We start from the raw sequence: 15,322 nt of genomic DNA on the forward strand, positions 1-15,322 counted from the left end.
TGATGAAAGAAGAGACTTTAATCTTTCTTTTGGTAGGTTCCAAGCTTTTATAGCAATAGAACACAATATTCTGTGCGCCTTGCAAAATCAGTCAAAATCAAGTAAAACAGCCGGGAGCGAATGGGATTGTGAAATGTGAAAATGGCGGCGAGTGAATGAGTTAATAAACTAAATCATTTAACCTGTTGCTGCCTCTGCAAAATTTAATTTGGAATTTAATGTTTTTCGAGTTTTTATCATGTCCTTGAAGAATTGATATTCCAAAATTAATCGGCATCGGATTGGACTAGGGGTGTGAATTGCCTAGTACCTGACGATTCGATTCGTATCACGATTCATAGGTCACGATTCGATTCGATACCGATTAATCCCGATACGAATTTATGAGTCGATTGTTGTGATTTTTTTTTTTTAACTCAATTTTAGAAAATACTATTCAGTAAACTTGTACATGTACACTGTTAAGATTTGTATGAAAATGTATTATTTATTTATCTGAAACTTCAGTCATAAGTGTGAGCCACTGTATTTAACAAACAGGTTGTAATCTGTTTCATATTTGAACAGCTTTGAAATAAAATATTAAGGCTTAATGTTCCATTAAGTAATATAACATTTTTCCATGACTAAGGTGTGAACCCTAACCCTAAGTAAGACATTTTCCTGAATATTTTTCCATCAAAAATGGACATTTAAAAATTGATCCGGCCGCCTATTGAATCGATTTATCGCGATATATTGCCGAATTGATTTTTTTTTTAACACCCCTAGATTGCAGTGACTCGAATTGGGGAAAAATGGAAACTGAGTCGAACGGAACACTTGTGAATCGAAATCAAATCGATTGAGGAAATTAGACTCGATACCCAGCCCTAATTATTAATCACTTAAAAAATCCGTGCATGATAAGCTCTATGCTCTTTTGCGGGTTAATATTTCGCACCCTTTTTTTTTTTTTTTTTTTTTTTTAATAACGGTCCCTCTGAGGTCCCATTTGTTTTTTGCTGGATGTAAGCGCACCAGGCGGAACAGCGACAAAAGCCACGGCTAATGAATGCGGTGGCTGAAGGACAGCGTGACCCCGAGAGTTAATTCAAAGCGTAATTGCGCATTCCGGGGGCTCCCTCGTGAGAGCGGCCGCTGCATATTCATACTTTTTCTGCGCGTTTGTGTTTATGAGCGCGCCCGCGCGATTGTGTGCTGAAGGCCTAACAACGATATCGCCCTGTCCCCGGCGGCACAAGGTTAATGATCAAATTTGACCCGCTCGCTGACAGATAGATCGGGAGATTACCCCGCGCGTGCGCCGCGCGCGCATTCCGCGACTAACCATATGCATACCCTAATTAACAACACAATAACAACAACCAGGCCTCGTCCAAACACTGCTCAAGCTGTCATGTTCTAATTAATGTGCGTCGACTCGGCGGAAAAAGAAAAGTGCACTTTTTTTTTTTTTTTTTTTTTTTTCCTTAAATCCATGTATGAGCCTGCAGTCATCACGGAGGCGGAAACGACACCGTTAAAAGCCCGAGTCAGTCTATTAACTCATTCACTGCCAATGACGACTATAGACGTCAAAAATCCAAGCAAACAGCCAGGGCAAATTTTGACAAGAAATTAGAATTTAGTTTTGGTTATTCATTGTTTTCATTCATAGTTATTAATCATTGTTGTTCTGAATAACAACGATGACAACAATTTCATTGCTAAGTGCTACCATCGTGCGTAGAACGGATTCCTGTTACCCTACAATACGGGCGTTGACGTTCTTGTGATCGGTCTTGGTCTTACTGAGACCACATACTGGGTCTCGGCCTCCAAAAGCCAATTTTAGTCGACTAAAATTGCTCTTTATTTTTGACTAAAATTGGATTAAAACTAAAATACAATCAGGTGACTGAGTTATGACTAAGGATTTAATTAAATTTAGTCAGAAGACTATAAAACTAAATATTTTATTTTTTATTTATTTTTTAGTTAAAATTTTAAATTTTCTTTTCTTTTTTTTTTTCAAAATTAACACTGGCTGTTTGCTTGGATTTTGACGTCTATAGTTGTCATTGGCAGTGAATGAGTTAAATATATATATATAAAAAAGAAAAGATGAGCAGGTTTGAAGTTGGTGCACAGTACGCCTGTACAAGGTCATCCCATCCAGTTGAAGTGATATATGAAGTATTTTTGCTTTTCTACTCGTAGCTTAGCCAACTACTTCTACTAGCGTTTCTAAATAAGTGAAGTATCCCTTTAAGGTACTCTTTTTGTAAAGTGTTATCCAACTACCCAATACTGATTGAAACATTTTACAAAAAATATATTTTTTTTTTTAAATGACATTACTATGCCATTTAAAATTAAAATCACAATAATAAGCACTGTTGAATTAAAACCTTTAACTCTTTGACCGCCAAAAACGTTTAATAACGATGAGCAAAATCACGACGTATGCCGCCATAAACGTCAAAATGACGTCAACTACTTTTTGATCAGTAGGCAGCGCAACGTCTAAGTGCAGCGCTGCCTGGTCAACGGGTTGTGGAATCAAAAACTCCCGCTAACAATGCCCAGCAGATGGCAGCATTGTAGTTCTTTTGTATGGAATTTCAATGAAACATGACGGAATCTGATGAAATTGAACGTTTTCAAGGATGTCACTAAAACAAAAAAATATTAGTGTCACTGTTGTGGAGAAAATGTATCTTTTCACAAAAAGCCTGTTTTCACCTTTTCAATTTTCGCTCAGCAAATGACCCATTTTCAAATGGTGATTACTAAAGAACGGACGGAATAAGGTAGAAACACTTTTTTTTTTCTAATGAAAGCATTGAATGCGATCTTTCATGTGGTACTCACCTTGTATATCCTGTAAAACCACACAATATTCTGTTTGCCTTGAAAGAAGAGTTAAAATGCTCAAAATCGGCTGGCACTGTGTTTTTTTGTTTTTGTTTTTGTATAACGCGTGGCAGTAAAAGAGTTAATAGTTTCAATCAAAAGTGAGCACCATTTTTTTTTCTTTTAAGCACTATTATTGTCATCTTTATTTGTCAGACTCTAGGTGTAGATAAAAAACAAAAAAACACAAATATGTGGATGGTGCAGGTGTAGCTAAAATAAATCAATTTTAAAAAAATTATTGCATTATAAACTGGTTCCGTATGTAAGGCCTTACCAGCAAGTGATCTATGTTGAGCACCGTCTCAAACGTATTGATCCTCTCACACATCTTTCCCGCCGTTCCTCCGCCGCTCACTTGCTCGACACTCCCCAACATTCTGCATTTCCTTCGCCTCACATCGCCGCCTTAAATCTGCCCTTCCTCGTCTTTGCCCCGGCGGCCTTTTGCCTGCCTGGGCGCACCGCGGTCAGCGACAGACCAGGTACGACCACGTGGACTCGCCTGCACTCGCACACAAACGCACAGACACGCTGAGGTTTAATAACACGCACGCTTGAAGCTTGACAATAAAATGTCAGCAGCTCTTAATTCAGAGTTCCCGGCCGAGTCGTGCAACCGCGACGCTAATGGAAGCGGGTTCGCTGGCGAGCTGAAAATATGACAATAATACTTGCTGACGGAGTGGACACACGTTGACATTATGTGTGAGGAAGGCGGGTAAGCACGTACAGTAGAGCGTTCAACGCTTTGATATAGGATTCAGATAGCATAACGCGCGTGGACCTCTCTTTTTGGGAGGTCATTAAAAAAAAAAAAAAAAAAAATGAACGGTCATACTAAAGTGCTTTGTGATGAAAGATGTGCCTACAAATGTGCTCCACTTCAACGAATTCATTTGTGCTACGACCCTGTTGACCATGCGGAACATTCCGATCAAGAGGGTAAGCACATGGACACGTGGTTAGCATGTTAGCATCACCGTTCTGATGTTCAAAGGTTTGAATCTGGGTTAAGTGGAGATTGCAAGTTCTCCCCGTGCTTTGTGTGGCTCTTTTCTAGGTACTTCGGCTTCTTACTACGTTCCAAAAACACGCATATTAGGAATAGATTCCATGATGACGAATTGTCCACGAGCGTGAATGGTTGTTTTTGTTTGTCTTATGGACCCTTCCAGCTGACATCACTGTTTAGCTATCTCTGCGCCTCCCACAGGGCAAACACCCCATAACAAATGAATGTAGAGAGTTTGATTTTCGGCGAACGTTTTCGTTAACAGGTGGGAAATATGTCGAGTGCCACAAAAAAACGTCCCGTGTAGGACACTACATTACTGCGAATCATTGAAACCAGTCGTTTGGAGCCGCTAGCTACAAAAAAAAAAAAAGGAGTTTGTTGGGAGGGCAAAGTGGAAGCGGAAGCTTAAGGTATGTTGTTTTTGGTTGAAACAGTACGTCGATCACAACTTTCATGGTGTAAATTGTCATTCATGAAATTGTTTGTGTCCGGATATACTTGTCTTGCTGTATATGGAAGTTTTCAAGCTATCTTAGCTTGCTAGCTGCTAACAAACAGACCGCACATTTACTACACATTCCTCAGCAGAAATCGAGCCCGAGTTAAAAGTGTTAATTGTGACAATCGTGTTAAATCGCTAACTTTTTGTTCAAAATTACTCAAATACTTATGCAAAAAAAAAAAAAAATATGATTGTTTTACTAAAGATAACAGCACATTTATCACGTCTGCCTCGAATTTACAATCAGAGGATAATGTTATGCTGTTGTATAGCCCACTGTATATTAAAAAGATGAAAAAAAATACCTGATATAATATGATCTGAGCATATCCTCGTGCTTTTTGTGGGTGCAATGCAGTTGCGTCGTAGTTTCACGCTAGCCACCGTGCAAGTCTGTCTTTCGCGGGGTTTAGAATCGAATGCTCTCATCTCTCTTTGAGCCATGAGAGCATCCGTCGGCCGTGCACAAGTTCACCATCGCATTGCTCGCTGATTTACCAACTGCACTACCAGAACTCCTGCCTCGGGTGCCAGGTTGCTTAGGAACGCCACTGGTCCGCCACCTGTGAGTTTCACCTTCCTCTCTCCGCTCTTGCACCCAAAACGTTCCCCCTGGCACGCTTCCGGGTCCCCCGTCCATGCGAGCGCCCTCCCCTGAGGTGAAACCTTACTCGTGGGTAAATATAGCACACGGTGTGACCCAATGTTCACTGACACACTTCTCCACACCTCGCGCTCGCTCGGCCTGTTTGTCTCCCAGTCCTTGACGAGTGCTCATCCCTCCCACGAGGCCTGTCGCACTGAAAGATGGCGCATGTTAACCTTTGGGCCAAAACAATGACAAGTAATTTGACGTCGTGTCAGCGCAGATCGTCGTTTAATTTCCACGCCAGAGGAATGGAAGGGGGGGCGTCAAGTGGCCCGGAGTATCACGTGAAGTTTTAATGGCTTAATCGCTCGCGAGGCAGTCGAGCTGCTGCGAGACATTTGGCAGGTGAACATTATCCCTTCGCTAGCATGTAACATTTGAGACTTACGAGATATATTTCGCTACCGATGACAGCCTTGCCGCGTGCGAGCCGTCCCCTTGAACAACCCTTGTTTTTACGACGGCTACAAAGGCTTTGTCCTTGTTGGGGTCATCAACGCCACTTGACGACGCCATCAGAAAAGCAATTTGCAATGCGAGCATGGAGTCGCACGAAAAGTATCGTTCTGATCGTGTGGCGCTGTTCCAGCAACGCTGCGCCTCCGCAAAAACTTGGCGACATGCGCCACTGAATGACAGGATGTTATTTAGCGAGCATTTAGTCTTAAGGGTTTGGTATATTCTTTTCAGGCCACTTATATAATAACAAGAAGCAGTTACAAGTACAGACAGTGGTGGAAAGAAACAAAGCACAAAAATACCTTGATAACATAAAGACGAAAGAAGAGAAATGCAAAGTCAACCTTCAGTGAGATTTTGATTAAATGGAGGAGCATTGGAAACGACAGCTACACATTCAAAGGAGTAAAATATTCTCCATTCATGGCCTTATTTAAGAGAATCATTTGACGCCATACGAATGATTCCTGACAAATGAGTTGCGCTTTGCGCCAGTCTAAAAACCACATACCTCTGGCGGGCAAAAATTCTCAGTTAAGTCCGAACAAACACATACAAGTAAGGATCTTCAGTTGTTAGCTCATTCATGCTAGTTTTAGCGTTGTTTGTTACCGAGTTCACATTGTTAGCAAAACCTTGGAAACAAGTTGTATTTCTGTTAATGTTTTACGTTATGTTTGTTTTGTTGTGTTTCTGTAAAGTGCTTTGTGACAGCTAACACTGTTTGAAAGCGCTATATAAAGATGACTTGACTTGAGAACATGAAATTGCTAGCTAGCTAGCTAGCGCTTAAACAACGTGACCCGCAACATGATTTTGTTTTCTTCCATCAATAAGAGCATCAAGATATCAAAAATGTATTCCTACTTTGTGACAGCTAAGGCTGTATGAAAGCGCTATATAAATAAAGATGACTTGACTTGATAACATAAAATTGAGCCAGTTAGCTAGCTAGCTCTTAAACAACAACGTGAACCGTAACATGATTTTGTTTTCTTCCGCCAATACGAGCACCAAGTTATCAAAAACGTATTTCTACTTTTTTAGATAACTACATTTTGGAGTCTGAACTTGCTTATTTTTACTTACCTTCAGGAAACGAATCAGCACTTCTACTTTCATGATCACGACAGCCTTTTATTCACCACAAGTATTTTGTAGTTCAGCAGCAGAGAATGTTTGTACTTTAGTCAAATTTATGAGCGGTATAGTTTACTTTACAACCTGAATTTAGCCGTGAATCAAAACGGCGTAGTATGTTACGCTAACACAGTAGCTACTGGTTATCATATAAAATATTGATTCAAGTGCTTATACAACTATAAATAAAAGAGGGGGAAGAAGAATATAAAGTTGTATTTAAAAGCCAAATTTAATAGCGTTGCGTTAATAAAAAAAATCCAGGAACAGGATTTCAAATTCTCAAATCTTATTGTTGCGCGTCATTCCTATCCTTCAAATATATTTTTGCGTAATTTTAAATAAATCTGAATGACTTAGTTCAGCAATAATGATTCAAAAATGAGATTTACATCTCTAACAAATGTGGCAAAAACGTGACCTATAATACTATTTTGATAGTATTACATATATAAAAATTACATATGCTAGTGCAATTCAATTTAGTTGCTTTTAATGAGCAGAAATATGTGTAGTTAATATAACAATGATCCATTTGGAACTGAAAAATATTTTGCATGAAGCAGCAGCAACCAAGATCGTACCGATTTGTCAACTGGAACGTCTCAGTCGCAAGACTTCGAGTCTGTGATGTAATCACGGAGGAAATACATGCAGTCATTGCCTCCGACTGGATCAGCATCCGTCTGTAACACCTCTGCATATAAACCCCTCAAATCCTTCAAGGCTCTGATTTCCTCTCACAGGCAAACGCGGCATCATAGCTTCCCTATCTGCGTAAACCTCAGCCAGGGACTCTCAATAAGCCTGACAAACAAGTTTGTATTTAACACAATGGAGTTTTTCTTTTTATATATATTATTCGATGTTTGCTGTTGTACGTGTTTTTCTATAGTATTATTTCTATAATTCTGACGTGATAGGAGACGTAAGTTTCATTGAAGGCTAAGGTACCAAATGCCTGACACTGCTAAACCAGGAAGTAGCATGCGCGTTAAAAAAAAATAAATAAAATAAAGAGTAGAACCGGAGGATATTGTGACATAACATCACCTCAGCATACGCCTCCTAACCTGTCTGCTCAGGTTTCCCGCGTTTTGGTACTTATATCCGCCGACACGGGAAAACAGCCAGCAGCTTGAGGAAGACGCGCGGATGGCAGAAGACGAAGACGGCGGCGAGGAACTTAAGGACGTTTACTTAATGCAAAAAAAGGGGGACCGGGGGAGTCACCGTCAATTAAAACGACGGCTTTGCGTTCATCACCAAAGTGTTTCGTAACGCGGGCGAGGGGACGACCCAAAAAGTGAAATACATGCAGAATTTTTCATCCCAAAAAACAGCAGCAAGAGGGAATGTTTTTGCACCAAGGAAGCGTGAATGATAAGAGGGAAGAGTTGGAGGGGAAATGTGGCGCTACAGGTGGGAGATGTGTTCGACGCCGGTGGAGATGCAACAGCAGGAGCTTCCCAAGAAGAAAAAAAGAACAGCAGCGAAGCGGGCATGCGTGAACATATGAAGAAGATGAAGACCTACCAAGGTCTGTTGGTATCTCAGAGCCTTCCTTTGCGATGCATCTGTAGCCATTGACGCGCTGTCAGTGATCCAAAAATAACCTCGCCGGACACCCCAGCATTTCCACTGGCATGGGCCGCCAACGTGCAACAAACACTCCAACACGCAAGCGTTCAAGTCAAATCCGCGCGCGATCCGCCGCCATCCGGTTCACTCGCCATTTAGGGACGCACGGTGCGCACTCCCAAGACAGAGGGAAAAAAAAAAGGTGTCGTGGCGGTCTCCAGGTGATCCAGAAGGTCCGGCGGAGATCCGGCGTGGGACTGACGGGCTGAGATAGATCAGACAGGCGGACAAAGCGGAGCAAAGCCATCTGATGAGGCAGCGAAGGACACTTTCCTTTATTAGAACTGCAGACACCTAATCACACATACACACACTTGTTGCTCTTAGCAGCACCCTCCCCGCCAGCCGGCCATTAGAGGTGTTTGCCAGATGGACGGAGTTTGTTTCAAGGGGGGTGTTGGGAGGTACAGTGGTGGGGGGAGGGGGGGGGGGGGGGGGGGGGGTATTGGAAGGGCACCCCCTCCACCACGTACCCCCCTATAGGGCTGCCCCTGCAACGTGAGCAGGAAGCTGCACACGACACCCATATGACAGCTCACGTCTTATCGGTCAGCCAATGATGCGGGGGCAATCCCCGTAACGCTTCCGAGCATGGGACCGGAAGCGACTATGATTTGTGACCGGGAACCAAACCTGTACCGTCGCTTCGCAATACAGTGAAAGCTCTGAATTCGAAAAGTCCTGAGCTAACAAGACAATTCGTACCTCTTTTACGACGATTGTTTACGGTGAACCAATTCTAATAGTTGAGTCACGGATCCAACACCTGTTGTGATTTCTGCTGTTCTGATCTGTAGGCGCAAAATGTCTGCCTATCCAATCCAAACGATCAGCAGACTATTGTATTGTTTTAAATTCCGCAGTAGCAGAAAACCTTTGATTGGAGGAACAATAGATTTGGATGATGAAGGAATCTGATATTGTGGACTATTCTAATTGCCCCCCCGTAAAAACCGGGCATATAATGAAATCTTGAATTTCCCCAGATCTCTAAACAGTAATAAATATATTGACCCAAATATGGACCCACATGAAATTATTTCCGGTCAAGTACATGTTTTGCTTTCCATCAGATTTGGTTGTCAATTATTCTCTCCAGGAATTTGATTCCATTTACTCCCTCTATGTGTACTTTACTTGATTGCTTAATTTGAAATTTCCAAATACTGTACCATTCGTTTTTTGTTCATGTGACTTAAGGCCTCCATCTCTGATGACAACAATTTGAACCTGAATGGGATGTACAGTCAATAATTGTATTTGTAATATTTCCAAATGGGGAAAAATTGTTCAAACATCCCACCACCACTTCCCAGAATGGATCACGTTCGACCTTCAAGGTTCCTCTGAGACAACATCCTCGAAACATGCGTGCGCGTTGGTCACCTGACGCCTTTCCGTAGGCCGCCATCACGACAACAACAAAGACACGGACACGAGCAGATCCCCCTTAACCCCGTCCCGCTTTGTGCTCCACACGCCGGCGCATAACAAGCCTAATCTCGCAGCTCCGCGGCAGGCCCACAGAAAAATGTCGTACTCCGACCTCCGCGCGGGGCACGCACGCACGCGCTGCATGAGAGCGTGTCAACGGGGGAATGACTCCGGACAGCTGGCCTGGGCCTCCATCTGATACACTCCGAATATTATCACCGAGCGGCGGGAATGACACGCGTCGTCCCGCCGAGCGCGGAAGAGACCCGAGCGCAGCGGAATAGCGGGTGGGCCCGTTACACTACACCTGAGCGCGGCGAGGACGCGCGGTAACGTGGGGCAACAACACACACAAACACGGCAACGATGCGGATCACATGCAAGCGGCGAGAACGCAGGCAGCCGGCGCAGAGCGGATTTTGCCGCGCGGGCGAGGGGTGTCAGAAAAGTTCCAGGACTGACTAAAGTTTATATTTCAAATCCAAGCGACAAGTTTTTCCTGCCAATCAAATTTGTGTAAAGTCTAGTACAAACAATGAACAGAGTATGCGTCATGGTAGATAGTGTCGTGATCGTGAGAAAAGATGACAAATACATGCCATGAATGACCAACACCACATGTTAAAAAAAATAAATAAATACATAAATAAAAAAAAAGCAAGACATTGAACCCGATTCTTACTGTACATTCCAAAGTTGTATCTCTATAAATTTTGCCATCAAAGGCCCCTTTTTCTCAGTGTCGTTTTATAATTAACTCATTCACTCCCAGCCATTTTCACAGAAGCAATTACGTTCGCTCCCGTTTGCTGTTTTACTGGATTTTGACTGATTTTGCAAGGCCCACAGAATATTGTGTTCAACTGCTATAAAAGCATGGAACCTACCAAGAGAAAGATTAAAGTTTCTTCTTTCATCTGGGAAAAAAGTATGTTTCTATCTGTTTCCGTTTTGCAGCAATTAGCATTAGAAGAGAGTTAAGTTTCATCAGCTTTCACAAATCTATTTAAAATTGTAAGTAATTGAGCTTTTTTTCTAGATGGCCCTGGTTGATCTCCTTTGCTCTGCTGCCACCCGCTGGCCGTTTGTGTAATAACTACTATTTCTGCAACCGTTCTTTGCAGCTGAGAGGCTGCATCAAAGCCTTCTGTATGGTCTAGCAGCATAAAAAAACAACAACAAACGTATAAATACGTCTTTGGGACACATACATTAAAAAAACGTATTTAGACGTTATTGGGAGCAAATGAGTTAAAGTTGTCACAAACGCAAAAACATCCGACCAATGTATTTTTTGGTGTTCTCAGAATTTTTGACAGCAGATTACTAATTAATAAAAAAAAAAAAAAAAGTTAGCTGAAAGAAAAAAAAAGTCGAGTCTTTTTTTTTGTGGTTTTGTGTTGTCACCGAACTCAATACTGAGTGGGTTTTGACAGATTGGTCAAAATGCTCTAAACCAGGGGTGGCGAGATCCGGTCCTCGAGGGCCGCATTCCTGCTGGTTTTGGATATTTCCCTTCTTCAACACAGCTGATTCATGAACAGCTCATCAGCAAGCTCTGCAGAATCCTGATAACGAGCCTGTTAATTGGAATCAGCTGCACTTCGAGTAGGGAAATCTATAAAACCTGCAGGACTCCGGCCCTCGAGGACCGTAGTTTGCCACCCCTGCTCTAAACAGCTGGCAATATAAGGAATTGCTTTGAAAATGGCTGCCAGCGAATAAGTTTGTCGTCGAATGAGGGGGAACAAAAACAGGAAGCCAGATTGGGTGACGAGGAAGGTTAGTCCGGCAATATCCTTTCTCAGCCAGGAACTGTCAGATGCTCAGGGCATTGTGACCAGGCGTGTTGCCATGGCGACACAACCCAGAATCGTCCTGCAATAACTCTCACCTGGTCTCGTGCGCTGAACGACGGAAAACGTGTCGAATGCAGCTTTCGTGAGACCAATCCTGGAATTTTCCTGACGCACCTGATTTATACACTGCAAAAAAACAAAACACAATCTTGTTGATAAACATTAGCTTGTTTATTGTAAGAAGAATTGGCAGTCATCAGCGATGACAGAAATAACCCCCCCCCCCCCTTCCTCCTGTCCCCGCACAAGAGTTTGGCAGCAAATAACATCCTCTTGCTGTGCGGGTGACCTCTTCGCCATTCTTTTCCTATCATTAAAACCAATACTCAAGAAAGCACACGTGAACTTTAAAAGCCTCTCTCGGTTCACAAATCAATACTGCTTCGTAGTATCTTTCTCCACAACACTGTAACCAAACACGTTTGCCTCTTTGTGGCTTCTCTGGGAAACATCAATGCGCCGTCTAGTCCGGGAGTGAATCCAACAACCAATTGCATAAACTACAGATTAAACTTTTTTCCGGAAGACGTAAGATTTTCATTTGTCACTCTATCACATGCAATGAAATAACAGAAAATAAATGCTAAAAAGGTTGAGTAAGGGTTGCCGCTAAATGCGTAGCACCCCACCCCCGTCCCCCCTCCCCTCTCAGAGAGGAGCGTGATTGGGTGTCAGCGTTTAGCGCAAAGGTCAAAGTTCACACTGTAGGTGTAAGGCCCAGCGAGTAGCACCGCGCATTCCCCCGACACTTTAAAAAGGAAATATTTACAACACAAGTAAAAAAGCACGTCAGGGGGGAATCGAACTGAATAAAAAGGTGACACCGTCGTGAGAGTAGAAAACATTTTTTGGAACGCTGGAGTACTTCCCATTTGGTGTGGAGCGAAAGAGAGAGAAAAAAACAACAACTTCAGCACTAACCTCATTGCTGAATGCTGCCCTCTGCCTCTCAACTTACACTTTGCAACGAGACAACCCGACGGCGAAGCTGAACAAACACATTAAAATGCAGGGTTAATTTACAAAATCCTTACAAAATAAATTGGTACAAAACAAAAAAAATAAAAAATAGAACTGTGTATAAAATACATTTTTTTTACAATTTATGCGAGGGATTAACAGCCTCGACGCGCTGATAAACGGGCGAACCGAACACTGCGAGATGTCGCAACACGTCGATTAGCATAAGCTCTCCTCGCGACGTCGCTGAGATGTGTATGGAATTTCGCTGAGGCAGTATTAACATAGAAAACGTGAATGAATAAATGTTTGGATGCCAGTTTGTGTGCGTGTGTGTGTGTGTGACAGCTTGTAACGCTGGAATGCAAACGTGTGTGGCAGTTAAAGCGCTTGGAATGAGGGGACGTGCGAGCACACTGGCGGGAATGATGTGTAAGTGCATTATGAAGAGTGGGGCTGATATTTGGGGAAAAGGTAGAGGTCTTTGCACAGCGAGCTGGTGAACTCGGACATCTCTTTGCAGCGATGGTGGGGCGTGCCGGGGGCGTAACCTTCGCGCTCTTTGATCCGCCCGTTGACCTGCAAGGAGGGGAAACCAACAACAGTCAACAGGAAGTGATTTCCGATCCAGCCATCGTCTCGCTTTATTGACGATTTCAATCCACGTCGAAGAGCAAAAGCGGGCTGCCATCACATATAAATGAGGAATAGACCGATTATCGGCCGGGCCGGGCCGATTAAAAGCCGATGCCGATATTTGGCAACACATCGGCTCTTTTACGAATCTGAAGGCCGATTAAAGCAGTGAATGCTTGCGAACGTATAGCCAATTTGGTGTTTTCATCGGGATTTGTAAGATGTTCACAGGCGCTTTGTATTTGTTGCAAAGACATTTCGAACATATTCATATTTTTCACTGTCTGCAAAGATCTTTTGAACCCTGACGAAAACCCAAAATTAGATACATTTCATTTTGCATACATTTGTCACTGCTGATACTGGGAAGTCCCAAAACTTTTTAATTTATTTAAAGAAAAAAAAAAAAACAAAAAAAAAAAAAACAGAAATTGCTGAAATTTTGGAAAACTATTTACAGTGGAAAAATATTTATTTATTTTCATTCGCTGCAAACACTTGGAAGTCCCAACACGTTTTAATTTATAAATAATAATAATAATAATAATAATAATAATAATAATAAAAACAAATACATTTAGAAATTTTGTTGACATTTTGGAAAACTTTATTTACCGAAGAAAACATTAGAAAACTATTTATTCACTGCAAACACTGGGAAGTCCCAACACTTTTTTTAATTTATATTAAAAAAATACTAAAAAAAAAATACTAAAAACTATTTATTTATTTATTTACTTGCTTAGTTTTGAATTGAACTTAACACATGCTGATGACTCTGGAGGTTCCCTACAGTTTCTGTTAATTTCTTTTTAATTAAACAAAGATGTCTATTGTTTATATGTTTAAAATTAAAAGAAAAGTTGTTGGGGGGGTTTTACACTATTATTTTCTCTTTTACTGCAAATGAATATCGGCTTGAAATATTGGTTATCGGCCTCCTTGACGACTAATAATCGGTTATCGGCATCGGCCCTGAAAAAAACATATCGGTCTATCTCTAATATAAATGTCACAAGATGGCAGCAATGCATTTCAAATTGTGTGGATCATAAAGTCACGTTTCTAACATGTCCACAGTCACAAGTCCATGGGGTCATGACAGAAAATAATTGAGAAGCACTTGCACTAACGCAATATTATCCAGAATAATGGGGCTGCATACAACATTATTGTCAAGAATTTTTTTGGGGGTTGACTTCACATTCAAAACAAACCACCTTCACATGAGGCTCATCAATAGTGTCAACCAAAAGACCACCCTAACACATTACACAAACTATATTAAGTACTCGCCTTTCGGCATTTTGACACATTAAATGTTTAATTTTATATAACAAAAGATAGGTTAAAAAAAAAAAATATGACAATATGTATGAATTAGCGGATAGCAAACCACAAATTTGAGGCGAGTTCAATGTCGTTATAACGTGTGCTCACCTGCACCAGGATGTCGGCCATGTGTGTGTCTCTGGCGTGGAGGCGGAGGGCGGAGTTGAGCTCCTGGATGAACCAGGATCCTCGCTTGGTGTTGCGCATGGCCGCCGTGCCTTTAAGAGTCAAGCAAACACCACCAAGCGGCTTAATAACACAAGAACGCGACGAGACGAGACGCAAGGACGGGCCGGGAATCACGACGCGTCTGCAAATAAACGCACGGTGTCGTTTGTTTGTGCTTGTTTTGTTTGTCAGTGACATGCACCGATTGTAAATACAGAGAGGCGTCGCAACACATTGTCAGGAGAATCCCAGCAGAGAGAGAATAAATAACAGGTCTCGCGCCGTAATGTTGCCGAATGCGTTTACAGAAAGGTGTCAACACGAGTGAGACGAGCAAGCCCAGAGGAACTTCGGAGCCGCAACGTCGCGAGCGCACTTCCAGGATGCTTGTTGATCTCGCATTCGGATTTACAAACGGTTTTTACTAGGTTTGGTTGGCCAATACATTTTAAGTGTTAAATTTGGCAAAAATCATCTGATTTATTTATTTATTTTTTAAATTAAGGTTGTTTTTTAACACATACTTACATATAAAATAAGACATTAGTGACATTTAGCACCTACCCATAAAAAAGGACATTTTTTCCCCTGATTTTTAAGGATAATAATAATAGTAATACTGATTC

General features: G+C 41.9%; 2 protein-coding genes across 10 annotated transcripts in view; both read right to left on the reverse strand.

Moving 5' to 3' along the window:
- clcn1b (chloride channel, voltage-sensitive 1b) overlaps positions 1 to 12,669 on the reverse strand; it is a 36,770-nt gene extending 24,101 nt beyond the window's left edge. For all 4 annotated transcript variants that reach the window (XM_077526826.1, XM_077526825.1, XM_077526823.1 and 1 more), the window contains exons 1-3: positions 12,522 to 12,669; positions 11,636 to 11,726; positions 3,176 to 3,403 (exon numbers count right to left, since the gene is read on the reverse strand). In XM_077526826.1, the coding sequence (XP_077382952.1) occupies positions 3,176 to 3,277 (102 nt within the window). In that variant the 5' untranslated portion in view covers positions 3,278 to 3,403; positions 11,636 to 11,726; positions 12,522 to 12,669. The remainder of the gene's footprint in view (positions 1 to 3,175; positions 3,404 to 11,635; positions 11,727 to 12,521) is intronic.
- A 324-nt stretch (positions 12,670 to 12,993) lies between these two features.
- casp2 (caspase 2, apoptosis-related cysteine peptidase) overlaps positions 12,994 to 15,322 on the reverse strand; it is a 28,265-nt gene continuing 25,936 nt past the window's right edge. For all 6 annotated transcript variants that reach the window (XM_077526837.1, XM_077526836.1, XM_077526833.1 and 3 more), the window contains 2 exons: positions 14,637 to 14,746; positions 12,994 to 13,139 (listed from right to left, as the gene is read on the reverse strand). In XM_077526837.1, the coding sequence (XP_077382963.1) occupies positions 13,002 to 13,139; positions 14,637 to 14,746 (248 nt within the window). In that variant the 3' untranslated portion in view covers positions 12,994 to 13,001. The remainder of the gene's footprint in view (positions 13,140 to 14,636; positions 14,747 to 15,322) is intronic.

Source organism: Festucalex cinctus, chromosome 7 (genome assembly GCF_051991245.1).
Source record: "Festucalex cinctus isolate MCC-2025b chromosome 7, RoL_Fcin_1.0, whole genome shotgun sequence".
Lineage (NCBI taxonomy): Eukaryota > Metazoa > Chordata > Actinopteri > Syngnathiformes > Syngnathidae > Festucalex > Festucalex cinctus.